This window comes from Hemicordylus capensis, chromosome 3 (genome assembly GCF_027244095.1).
Source record: "Hemicordylus capensis ecotype Gifberg chromosome 3, rHemCap1.1.pri, whole genome shotgun sequence".
Lineage (NCBI taxonomy): Eukaryota > Metazoa > Chordata > Lepidosauria > Squamata > Cordylidae > Hemicordylus > Hemicordylus capensis.
Window position 1 is genome coordinate 97,269,116 of NC_069659.1, and position 12,380 is coordinate 97,281,495.

Sequence of the window (12,380 nt, forward strand, 5' to 3'; positions counted from 1 at the left end):
CAGGACTGCAGACTCGAGGGCAGCGGCGGGTGAAACGAACCTGGCGCAGACACTGCCCGCCAGGGCTCAGCGAGCCATCGCAACGTGTCCGGAGGATGAACAGCAGGTGTGATGCCACTAGAACGCGGAGCGCCTCCTCGACGCCAGGGGGAGCACGCGGGAGCAACCCGAGAAGTTGAACTGACCTTCGTCTTGACCCGGAAGGGGAACGCGGGAGATCTTCCGGGTCCTCCCTGCTTCCCATGTGTGTGTTCCGCAGGCCGCTGGAACCGGCACGAGGGTGGCTGCGGGGATGAAGTTCGCTTATAAGGTGAGAAGTCTATGATAGGCACACACGCAAGTGGGCTTGGGGCAAGTTGCTGGAGGAGGCCCCTTCGCTGATCCAAACCCTTCCGCGACTCTTGCCTCCCGCTGGAGTCTGGTCCTTCCTATTTCTTTTAATCGCTCTCCTATGAAATTACTCGATCCGGCATTGAAAGACCCACCGCCACTCTCTTATTACCCGTCCCCCTGCCGTGTATGTGTATTTGAGAGCCACTGTGTGGCATAATCGTTCGAGCGTTAGACTAGGACCAGGGAGACCCAAGTGCAAATAAAACTCACTGGGTGACTCTGGGCCAGCAGTCACTTATTTCTCAGCCTAACCTACCTCACAGGGTTGCTGTGAGAATAAGCAAAACCGTTTACACTACTCTGAGCTTCTTAAAGAGCAGGATATAAATGTCAAAATAAATGTGTGACACAATCATTTGGCAAATACTTCCGAAACACTTGCCAGCTTATAATGGGTTATTCCCACCCCACCCACCCGCTTTTTACTAGTGTATTTGTGTGTGATACTTTTTTAAACTGTGCTTATAATTAAACATCTGGTTCTGATTTGTATTTCCACTGCTGTCTTTTCTTATCCTTGTTTTTATTATATTTTGTTAGCTGCCTTGGGGTTCCCTTATGGGGCCCGAAAGATGGGATAGAAATTTCTTAAACTGTAAGAGCCTACTTTCTCCTATAGGATCTAACCCCCACCCTGCCCCTTTTCATCCTTGCACTCCGAAGATCGCCACCTCCTCATAAATCCGATCAATTCCTGGGTGCAAAATGCTTGCATTGTCTATAGCTGTAGGTTATATCATCACCTGTAAGATTAACTGAAAGCAACCTCTGTGTGGCAAATTAGCATCTCAGGTTTGCTCAGAGAGGTGGTACTTGATGCCCTTTAGCTTTGGAAACCTTTTACCAGAAGACTTGCCAATACCCAAGACTGGGTATTTTGTGGAGGTGGGTGCAAGACTGCGTTCAGGTCAGGCCATTGTGGCTGAGATATTGTAGCAGTGAGATGGGGGTTGTTAATATTTATGGGATCTAATTGTTCTTATCCTTCTTGAGCTTTTGTGAATGGGTAGGCTACAAATAAAATATGCTGTTTTTCAGCCTCATTCTCCGTGTACCCACTACTGTACTCTTACCCATTCTATCTCTGTTTTCCAACTGCTTGCTATACCTTCCTTCTACCATTATACTTCATCTTTATTACCACTAACAGCCCTCTGTCCTCATTTTCTACCATTACCCCTTTTCCATGAAAGAGTTGTGAAGTTTTTCCAAATTATGCTGTTTTTTGGAAACAGATGTACCTCTTCTGCCATACATTTGCCCAAATCTTGACATGGGTATGTGCGGTTGTAATTTCGCAAGTCAGCCTTTGAATCTGCCTGCAGGAGGGCAATAATACTGTACTTATGTGCACTCCTTAGTTTTGGGGTTCTGTCACATTAATGCAACTATTCTTCTTTCTCTCCAGTTCTCCAACTTGTTGGGCACAGTTTACCGACACGGAAACCTGAATTTCACTCCAGATGGGAACTCGCTGATTAGTCCTGTGGGAAATAGGATTACTGTCTTTGACCTGAAAAAGTATGCATTTTATCTGTTACCAAGCCATCCCAAACATTGCATGATTATTGGAGATGAAGGAATGGGGTGGTAGCTATTTCTTTTCCCTTGATTCCTGAATTATTTTTCCCCATAGCTAACATATGCAACAAAATGTAAAAAAGCTTGTTTGGGTCTGCCTCTCAGGCCTTTCTGTTCTACTTCTGTGGACATGTATATATGTTATGTTCTGAATCAGTTGAACAACTCAAGAAATGTATCTTGGAGCCAAAGTGACAGTTGTGTTGGCCAGTGATCTATATACATTGACTCGGTATCATCTGTGCTGACTGACAGCAGCTCCCAAGATTTCAGACAGCTAATAGTCTGTTTAGTTCAGTATTATCTATACCAGGAGTTCCCAACTTGTTGTAGTTAGTTAGTTAGATTTCTATACCGCCCTTCCAAAAATGGCTCAGGGCGGTTTGTACTCCAGATGTTGCTGAACTACAACTCCCATCATTCCCAGCCACAGTAATGTGTAGCTGGGGATGATGAGAGTTGTTATTCAATAATATCTGGAGTACCACAGGTTGGGAACTCCGGATCTATACTTAGTTGCAACTTTCCAGGGTTGCCTGGGCTGGCAATCACCGAAGTGCCTGCCATTACATTTATGGTATTCGCCTCTTCAGATGGACGCTGTAACCATGAGTGGCGCAGAAGGAGGAGTGAAGGGAAGTGAGTGACGTGCCAGGGTGCGTGACTTTTGGACTCACTTTGGATGGCATACATATGTCATCCTTTTTAATAATAAAAAAGTGAAGAGGGCTATAGCAGGCCAGCCACAGTAACGTTATCTTTTCAAAACTGATTTAAACTGACCTTTAAAAACTTTTAAAAACTGATGTTGGCATGTTAAAAGCAGGCACTCATACCAGATGTGTTGTACAGATCGTGATACAAATTTGGGTGGAATTCACACTCAAAAAAAATCTCACATGGCATGGATTAGGCTTTTAAAAAAATGGTCACAGCTTTGAAAGTTTTGATCCAATTCTGACATACTGTCTATTAAAATGAAGGTATAATGACATGTTGTTTATCAAAATGAAGGCGTTATCATGTAATGTTACAAAACATTACACGGTAATAAAGCTGTGTATTTGGCAGGTGATTTGCTAGATAAAACAGATAACACAAACTGTGGAAAACAAACATATTCTAAGGCACTTCTTGTGTGTTGAGTGGCCTGCAAGTATACTATATCTGGTCCATATATGACCTTGATTCACACGTTATATTCTGCACATACATAATCTGTGTACAGTGCATGCATGTTCAGTGCACATATAGTATTACATTTCCTATATGTACGCTACATTTGAGGGGGCCTGCACTCAGGTTCACTTTAAAAATGAAAATATATGCAGTCATTTGCACAAATACACATACATGTGTACAGACACCTGTATGCACATTCAACATGTGCATACAACATGAGCCAGCGTGGTGTAGTGGTGAGAGTGCTGGACTAGGACTGGGGAGACCCGAGTTCAGATCCCCATTCATTCTTGATACTTGCTGGGTGACTCTGGGCCAGTCACTTCTCTCTCAGCCTAACCTACTTCACAGGGTTGTTGTGAGGAGAAACAAGTATGTAGTACACTGCTCTGGGCTCCTTGGAGGAAGAGTGGGATATAAAATGTAAAATAAAGAAATAAACATATCTGAATAGCACTATGGTTTCCTAGCCCATATAATAGATAGGGATGTGCATGAACCCGTTTGGAGGCCCTTTTAAGGGTCTCCAAACCATTTCAAGCAACCAGCTGTTCGGTCAGTTCGAAGGTGAGGGTGGGTGGGTCACACTTTAAGGGCAGGGGACGGTGCACTTATTCCTCCCTCCGCTTATCCTCCGCTGGCACTCTGTTTTTTAAAGGCTCCTTCGGGGTGGCAGCAAACCTCCCTGCCGCTCCGTCCCCTCCTTGCTGAGAAGTACCAGGCACGTGTGCACACCGGACAATACCAGGCACATGTGTGTGCACAAGCACAATGTGCACACCCAGTACTTCCGGGCAAGGAGGGGACGGGGAAGCAGGGAGATATGCTCCCGCCCCAAAGGAGCCTTTAAAAATGGAATGCCAGTGGGGGGTAAGTGGAGCATTTCCTAATTATTCACCATGTTTCCTCTTTGCACTAAAATTTAGATGTGACCTCCTTTGGCTTTGTTTTTCAAGCATGCTATGAAGAAGTGTTAGGGGATATGAACAATGTTCCTGTGTGTTTGAAGGTGCTGTGGATCTTGGCCTGAATCTCATGCAATAGTTCTTTACTAACAGTTAAATAGGCAGAGAGGTGCATATTCCCCAGATGTGCACATGCTCTGCTCTGGGCAAGGATTTCTCCTGTTGTATGTGCTTGGTGCTGGCAGTTTTGCTGGCACTAACCTCCCAGAGAGAGGGGGCGTTCAGCACAGAAAGGGGCAGCTAGAATGATTAGGGAGCCAGGACACCTTCCCTGAAAGACAACGCTGCAACATTTGGGACTTTTTAGTTTAGGAAAATGGTGACTGAGCGCAAGTGGTATGACAGAGGTGAATAAAAGTATTCAAGTTATGGAAAAAGATAGAAGGTTTTCTCCTTCTCCCATAACACTAGATTCCATAATTCTAGATCCAGGGGATAGCCATCGGTTGGTAGGAGATTCAGAATAGACAAAAGAAAGTGCTGCTTCACACCGCACATAATTAGTCTATGGAATTCACTGTTGGAAGAGGTGGTGACAGTCACTAGCTAAGATAAATTCATATAGCATAGCTCCATCAGTGGGTATTAGGATGGCTATATGGAGCTTCAGTGTTCAAAGCCCATATCCAACTGAAAACCAGTTGCAGGGAAGTAGCAGCGGGAGAGGGCTTTTTGCCTACATATCCTACATATTCTGGGGTTCCTGGAAGCATCTGGTGGTTGGCCATGTGCTAGGGGAACCTTTGGTTTGAATCAGCCAGACTTCTTTTAAATTCTTATTACCGTCCTCCAAACTGGGAATCAGTGCTGTCAGAGCTGACAATGTCAGCCAGATGTGTTTAGTTATATATATTCAGTTGCAGAAGCACTGCTTGCTGATGACGAGAGTGGCTCTGAATTTTCTGTCTCTTTTTAGTGCACAGCTTCCTTTTGCATTGGGAAGCCTGATATAGAAGTGCAATCTTGGTGCAGAAACCTGTTTCCATGTACAGATTATTCTTGTTGGGTTGCATAAAGATTACTGCTTTATGACATTTAATTAATTCTTCTCCTCTCTCAGTAACAAATCTGAAACATTACCTCTGGCAGCTCGATACAATGTTAAGTGCGTCGGACTCTCTCCAGATGGAAATCTTGCTATATTAATCGATGAAGGTATTTTTGTTTTTAAGTGTGTTGAAGAGGAATATGATCATTGTGAAGAAATCTAACTTAACAGAAAAATTAGGCCATAATTAGATCCCTTTTAAGACTAGCTGAATATTTTTACCTGTGTCTTTTTTTGTTGCAGTCTGCAGTCACTAAATTGCTGATTGCATTAGATTTCCTTGAATAAAGTTAATGTTTATATATTTATTTATTGCATTTGTATACAAAAAGGTCCCTGGGTTGTTCACAATCTAGAACATTAACATGATTGAAACAATTTAAAAATACAATAACTCTTAATAATGAAGCTTTAAAAACTTTAAACTAAAAGCCTGACTAAACAGGTATGTTTTCAGGTCCTTTAAAAAAACATTCAGAGAAGAGGAAACTCTAATTTCATTAGGAAGCACGTTCCAGAGTACCAAGGCAACTCTAGAAAAGGCCCGGTTTCGAATCTCCACCAACTGAGTTGGTGGCAACTGCAACCAGACCAACTACCCCCCCCCCCCGATGATTTTAATAGGCGGTGGGTTTGATGAAGAAGAAGAGGGCATTCTCTTAAATATTTCTTTAACAATAAGAATTCCACTTAGAATTTTGAGAGTTCAAACTGGTCAGGATGCTGATGGTCTTACAGAGCAGCTTGTATGTGCTCCCGAGAGCCAAGGCAGCATAGTGGTTAAAGTGGTGGGCTAGGACCAGAGATCCTTGCTCCACTATTGAGCTCACTGGATGACTTAGGGCCAGTTACATTGGCAGCTCTCATGAGAGTTCGCGAGTGAGCTGCCGATTAGCCACGGGTGACCCACTTGGCCACTGAGGAGAAGTGGCCACCGCCAGGCCAGCCACGGAAGAGCAGCTGCTCCTGGCTGTGGAGGGTAAGTGGCTGCTGCCAGTGACCAGCTGAGGTGTAGAAGTGGCCGCCGCCAGGCTGGCAGGTGGCTGTGTTGTAGAAGCAGCGGCCACCAGGCTGGCAAATGGCCATGGAGAAGAAGTGGTGGCCAGCAGGTGGTTGTGGTGCAGCCAGCCAGCAGGCGGGCAAGGAAAGTACCAGCCACGCTGGTGAGGGAAACTGCCACCGGCGAGCAGGAAGGGAAAGGAAAGCAGAACGGGGACTGGGGCTGAAAGGAGGGGGGAAATGAAGATGGGGAGGAGAGACAGAGATCTAGGGGCGCAGATGTTCTGTGCCAGATCAGCTAATTGTTTGTATTATTTGGATGTTTAAAAACTTGCTCAGTTGACTTGAAACATTTTTCTTTGCTCTCTTTCCTACAGAGGGAGCAGCCTTACTTGTTAGCCTGATCAGTAGATCTGTGATCCATCAGTTCAATTTTCAGAAACCTGTCCATAGTGTCTGCTTTTCCCCAAATGGAAAGTAAGAGGAACTTCTTAAAGTCCTTTGTATGTGTTATAAATTATAGTAGTAGCACTTATCCCTGAATTAAAATTTGAAAAGCAAATTGTGAAAGTAGAGACTAAAAGAAGGAAGTCTCTAAAATCAAAATCTAGGCATATAGCAGGGAAGGTAAAATCTTTTATTGGACTACACTCATGTAGTGAACATCAATGCAGTTTCTATGATGTACTCAAGTGTATTCTAGGAGCAAGAGGAAAACTTAACACAAAGTAGAATGCTTTAAATGTAGGCCTTCAAGTATCTGTCTCAGAGGCTTACACAGTTTTAATTTAAATTTAATTTACTGTTGCTTGGCTTCAGTTTGTTGATGTTTCCGCTCAAGACATATGCTCAATAAGCTTGCTCTCTGTTTTCTATGAAACAGGAAATTTGTGGTCACAAAGGACAAGGTTGCTCTGATGTATCATGCCCCAGGGAAACAGCGAGAATTTAATGCATTTGTCCTTGACACAACTTACTATGGTGCATATGATGAAACAACATGCATTGACTGGACTAATGATTCCAAGTAAGTTTTAAAACATGACATCTGTCATAACATCAGAGACTGTTTGCAGTCAGAGTACCTATTAGAAGAATAGGACCTATGTCTGTCTAGCCTTCAGTATCTTTCCTTAGACACTAACTGTCAGTAGATAATGTCTGTATGAACCACTTGGGCACATATCCATGTGTGGCCTCTGTTCTAACCACAATTGGTTTTTTATCCTTACAGATGTTTTGCGGTAGGCAGCAAGGATATGTCAACATGGGTCTTCGGAGCAGAACGATGGGCTAACCTAATTTATTATGCCTTGGGCGGTCATAAGGATGCAATTGTTGGCTGTTTTTTTGAAGAAAACAGTCTGGATGTATGTACTTCTTTATACTTCCCCCCATTAGTTTATTTGGTGTTTGAGGTAATTGCACAGGGCAAGGCTGTAATCAAGGCTGTATATCAAGAGACTTGTATAGTGCATGGTTTTTCTAACAGTTGCTTATTGATGGGAGCAGAGTACTTATCCTGAAAACAAGACCACCATTGGAAAGCACCCTTGATATGTTGGGCTCATTTTCATGATCAAAATCAATCAGAGTAGGAGGAGCATCCAGCCAAGCTCCAAGCTTGGTTGTGTGCACTGGCGCTCTTTGGACTGGACCTCCGGTCCTAGGTCTGGCCCTCCACTGGAGTGAGGGCTCCAAAGGTCCCCCTGGGGGCCTAGGAAGGTGAGTGGTGCGCCTTGTGCTGCATTGCCATCGGGACCTGCAGCAGGCCCACCCCGCAGCCTGCCCCGATCTCTCTTGCGGGGCGGGTGGGATGGCCAAGTACGGGCTGTGGCAGCCTGCTTGCCCCAGCAAGCACGCACACATGCACGAGGCAGGGAGAGGGAGTGGAGGCTGCTCTGACGAGGAGGTGAGGCCGGCTCTACCACAGCAGAAACCCCACCTTAGTGCCCTTGCCTGTCTCCCATCGGACAGCCCAAGGGCCTGCCGCCGCCACCAAGCAGTGCTTTGAACACGACAAAGTGGCCGAAGTGGTGGTATGTTCACCCAGCACAGGCTTTGGGCTTGTTTTTCAAAGAGCAGTAGCCCTGCATACTACAGGGCAAGCCACTTTAGAAGTTGGGGATGGGGTGGAGAGGGGAGAAAAATGTGTCAGAGTTGCCCTGGGTGTGCAGAAAGCTTAAAGGAGCTTCATGGCTACAGTAATGAATACAATTCCAGTTCTATTGAATGCTGCATATGACTTTATACATATATACCTTGCCTGAAGCTCCATTTTAAAGCTTCAAGTAAAGCTTCACGTCCCCGATCCTCGTGGAAAGGGAGCCAGCGGGCCCCTGCAGAACTATTGGCTCTGCTTCCGCAGTGCTGGCCATGAGATTTCTCCCCCTCGGAACTTGAAAGGAAGGAGGGAGCAATCTGGCCTGCTGAAAGTAAGAACATCAATCTTTTCTGTGAGTGATTCCCTCTCACCCACCCTGCTTTGAGTTGCTCTCTGTCAGATATTCCCCCCACCCTCTCTCTCTGATTTTTCAAGCCACACGCTTGAGTGTTTTCTGTGAGATCTCTGTCTCTCTCTCTCTCTGAGGTTTCCTCCCCCTGATGCTTGAATTGCTATCTGTGTGTGTTTTCTCTCCCTTTTCCTCCACCATCTGCTCTGCATGCTTGCCATGCTGTAATTGTGAGAGTGCTAAATTCTTTGCTGGCTTTAATCTGGTCTGGGTTTTTTCTTCTTCTGTCTTTGCATTGTTTAAAATTTCTCAACAACAACAAAAGTTACATAGCAGCAAAACATGTAAGAATATGGTTCCCTGTCCCCACAATAGCTCACAATTCTGTATGGGGAAAGTGAAAGTGGAGCATTGAAGATCTTGAAAGTAACCTGTTTACACAGTTGATAAAAGCATGTTGTTGTTTCAAATGGCCATGGTGATGTGTATAACTTTTGCCCGATATGCTGAGATCTGGTATATCATGTGTAAGCTCTGTGATTTTATCCCACACACCTACCTGCCTGCCTGTGTGTGTGGTCCAGGCTCCAAAATTACCTAGGTGCACCTCTAGTTGTGTGTCAGCAAGCCTGGAGGTAGGAGGAGGGGGAAGTGACTGTGTGCTAGCTTGATCTGGGTTCAACGGCATGGGGTGTACCTTTCCTCTACCCTCGAGTCGCTACAGTGCTGGGTGCTTGAGGTGGATTGGCTGCCACCCTCCTACACAGATCACAGCTAGCAGGCAACTGCTTCTGCCTCAATGTTTGCCGACCCATTACCATTTCTTCAGAGTGCGCATGGGGCTTTGGAGCTTGGCGACACACTCTTCCCACCCTGATTTCAGTCACGAGAACCAGCCCGTTCTAACTCTAATCATTCTGAGCCCATCTAATATAGGGCCTTGACTGTGGATGTTGAGCATTGGCAGTGAATTAATGTATATACTGGAGTTTTCTGCCCACAAGTGGCCCTCAATGGATTGTACAACATCAATAAGATCATTACTTATGAAGTGCTTAAAATGTCTAAGTGTTGTGCTGGATTTAAAAACACATCACAGTGCCTGCCCACAGACTTGCAGGCTACGAAGGCAAGACACATAGGAGGGAAGGGAGGAGGGTGAAACAGGATAAACCAGGGTGAACAAATGTGTGTTAGGGAGATGCTTGAATGGTAAAAAGAAAAGGAAGGGAGTTGGAAGAGCATTCCAGTGAAGAGCAACTTGGGAAAAGGGGTCCAGGTGGGGAATAGAGAGGGAAATATTAACTTGAACAATAAGTTTGGTTCCTGCAGAGTGAAATATCTGGGGAGGAACTTAGAAAGAGAGGAAGTAGATAGATATAAAGGAGCAAAGATAATAATAATTTAAAAAGCAATAAAAATATAAAAGGTCCTATCAGCTGAAAGACTTTATTTATGGGGACAGTCTTGCCACATATTCAAATCTGTAAGATTTGTTTTAGAAAAACAGCAACAGCAAAAATCCACTGAAGAATACAGAGTTGAATGGCCTTTTAAATTAAGTTAATTAATTAATTTCAGGCCAGTTAGATTTTAAGAGACATTTGGTTAGATCCAAAGATCCATGAGTGCAAAGAAGCTTGTACAAGCAATCTCTCCCACCCTTCTGCCAAGCAAAGAAAAAACTGTGTTTGAGGGTCTCCCAAACCTTTGGGGATATCTTTTCAGGCAACTTGGAAGGCTGTTGTGGGAAGGATGGGGCAGGGGAGCTTGCTTGCATAAACTTCCTTGTACCTGCTGATCTTAGAATCCAGCTCTCTGTTCTAAGGTTGTATTCATATTGGATGTTATTGGTAGAAGATTAGTCTTAACCATGACTCTTATATTGCTATTCTGTTGTTGAGTGCAGGGTTTTGAAATGCAGTTTAAGTTGCCTGTTTGAGCGTTACTTCTATTGTATGTTAATTGTAAAAGTTAGTCTATGTTGATATTCCAGCTGTACACTGTCAGTCGAGATGGGGCTTTGTGTGTATGGCAGTGTGACACTGGTCTAGATGGCTTGAAAACGAGACAGCCCAAGGACAAAACTGAAGACAAGGAATCTGCAAAAGACCTTGATAAAGAGTCTGCAGAAGCACAAAGGGGCAAAGAGGTCCATGGGGTAGCCAGTGCAAATGGAAAAGAGAACAGAAAGAAAGTGAAATACTCATGTGCTGCCAAGTAAGTGATCTTCCAGTGCTAAGAAGAATTTGTTGGAATAAGTACCTTTGTTCTCCATCCAAAGCCCATGTCAATTTCTGTCAGGTTTTTTTAGCTATTGAACTCACAGAAACACCATTAGAATACCTTTCCAGCACACCCTGAATATCAGATTTATTTAAGACATGATTTATTGATTGACTGATTGTTAAATTTATATGCCGCCTTTCATTAAAACAATCCCAAAACGGTTCACACAGAAAAATTAAAACAAGACTATAAAAATACACAATTAAAATATTGCTAAAATATAAAAACATGAATCTGACTAAGAAGGTTTCAAATACAAGCATAAAATAACCATACAAAATACAATATACAAAGAAGCAGCAGCAGAGACAATCCTATAAAGCCTGGGTATAAAGCCAAGATTTAACATGCTTTCTAAAAACTGTGATGGAGACTGAGTGAATAGCCACTGGGAGCGCATTCCAGAGTCTGGGGGCAGCAACAGAGAAGGCCCTGTCCTCAGTGCACAACAGCCGAGCCTCCCTCATTGTTGGCACCTGGAGCAGAGCCCCCTCAGATGACCTCATCAAGTGGGCAGCAACCCTTGGGAGCAGGTGGTCCCTTAGGTATCTAGGGCCCAAACTGTTAAGGGCTTTAAAGGTCAAAACCAGCACCTTGAATTGGACCCAGAAACAAACTGGCAGACAGTGCAGCTCTTTCAAAATGGGTATGATGTGATCCCAGCAGTTAGCTCCACTAGCTGCATTTCCCAAATATTCTTCAAGGGTAGCCCCACGTTGAGCACGTTACACTAAGAGCGCGTTACACTTCTCGAGAAAGGGACACAGCTGGCTCACTAGCTGAAGCTGTGCAAAGGCACCCCTGGCCACCGCCTCCACCTGAGCTTCCAAAAGCAGAGCCAGGTCTAGCAATACCCTCCTAGCTGAGTACTTGCTCCTTCAAGGGGAGTGCAACCCCATCCAGAACCAGTAGAATCTCCTCATTCCGATTGGCTCTCCTACTGACCAACAGTACCTCCGTCTTGTCTGGACTCAGTCTCAGATTATTAGCCCACATCCATCCCATCATGGTCTCCAGCTGCTGATTCAGGACATCCACCACCTCCCTAGGATCAGGTGACAAGGAGAGATAGAGCTGAGTGTCATCTGCATATTGCTGACAACTCAGTCCAAGCCCCTGGATGACCTCTCCCAGTGGTTTCATGTAGATGTTAAAAAGAATGGGGGACAAAACCAAACCCTGCGAGACCCCACAGGCCAATGGCCACAGAGCTGAGCAATAGTCCCCTAGTACCACCTTCTGGACCTCCCCCCCCCCCAAATGACGGAGCCATTCCAAAGCAGTATATCCAGTTCCCATACTCAAGAGGCGGTCCAGAAGGATACCATGGTCGATGGTATAGAATGCTGCTGAGAGGTCCAGCAGAACCAACTGTCTAGTTCCCGACATGGGTCATCCACTAGAGTGCCCAAGGCAGTTTCAGTCCCATATCTGGGGCAGAAGCCAGATTGAAAAGGGTCTAGATAATCC

The 12,380-nt window shown here is 44.8% G+C and overlaps 1 protein-coding gene across 1 annotated transcript in view; it reads left to right on the forward strand.

Moving 5' to 3' along the window:
* The first annotated feature begins 205 nt into the window (after positions 1 to 205).
* PWP2 (PWP2 small subunit processome component) overlaps positions 206 to 12,380 on the forward strand; it is a 37,348-nt gene continuing 25,173 nt past the window's right edge. Inside the window, exons 1-7 of the mRNA XM_053308366.1 lie at positions 206 to 310; positions 1,802 to 1,914; positions 5,182 to 5,276; positions 6,546 to 6,645; positions 7,052 to 7,195; positions 7,403 to 7,538; positions 10,618 to 10,841. Of these exons, the coding sequence (XP_053164341.1) occupies positions 293 to 310; positions 1,802 to 1,914; positions 5,182 to 5,276; positions 6,546 to 6,645; positions 7,052 to 7,195; positions 7,403 to 7,538; positions 10,618 to 10,841 (830 nt within the window). The 5' untranslated portion in view covers positions 206 to 292. The remainder of the gene's footprint in view (positions 311 to 1,801; positions 1,915 to 5,181; positions 5,277 to 6,545; positions 6,646 to 7,051; positions 7,196 to 7,402; positions 7,539 to 10,617; positions 10,842 to 12,380) is intronic.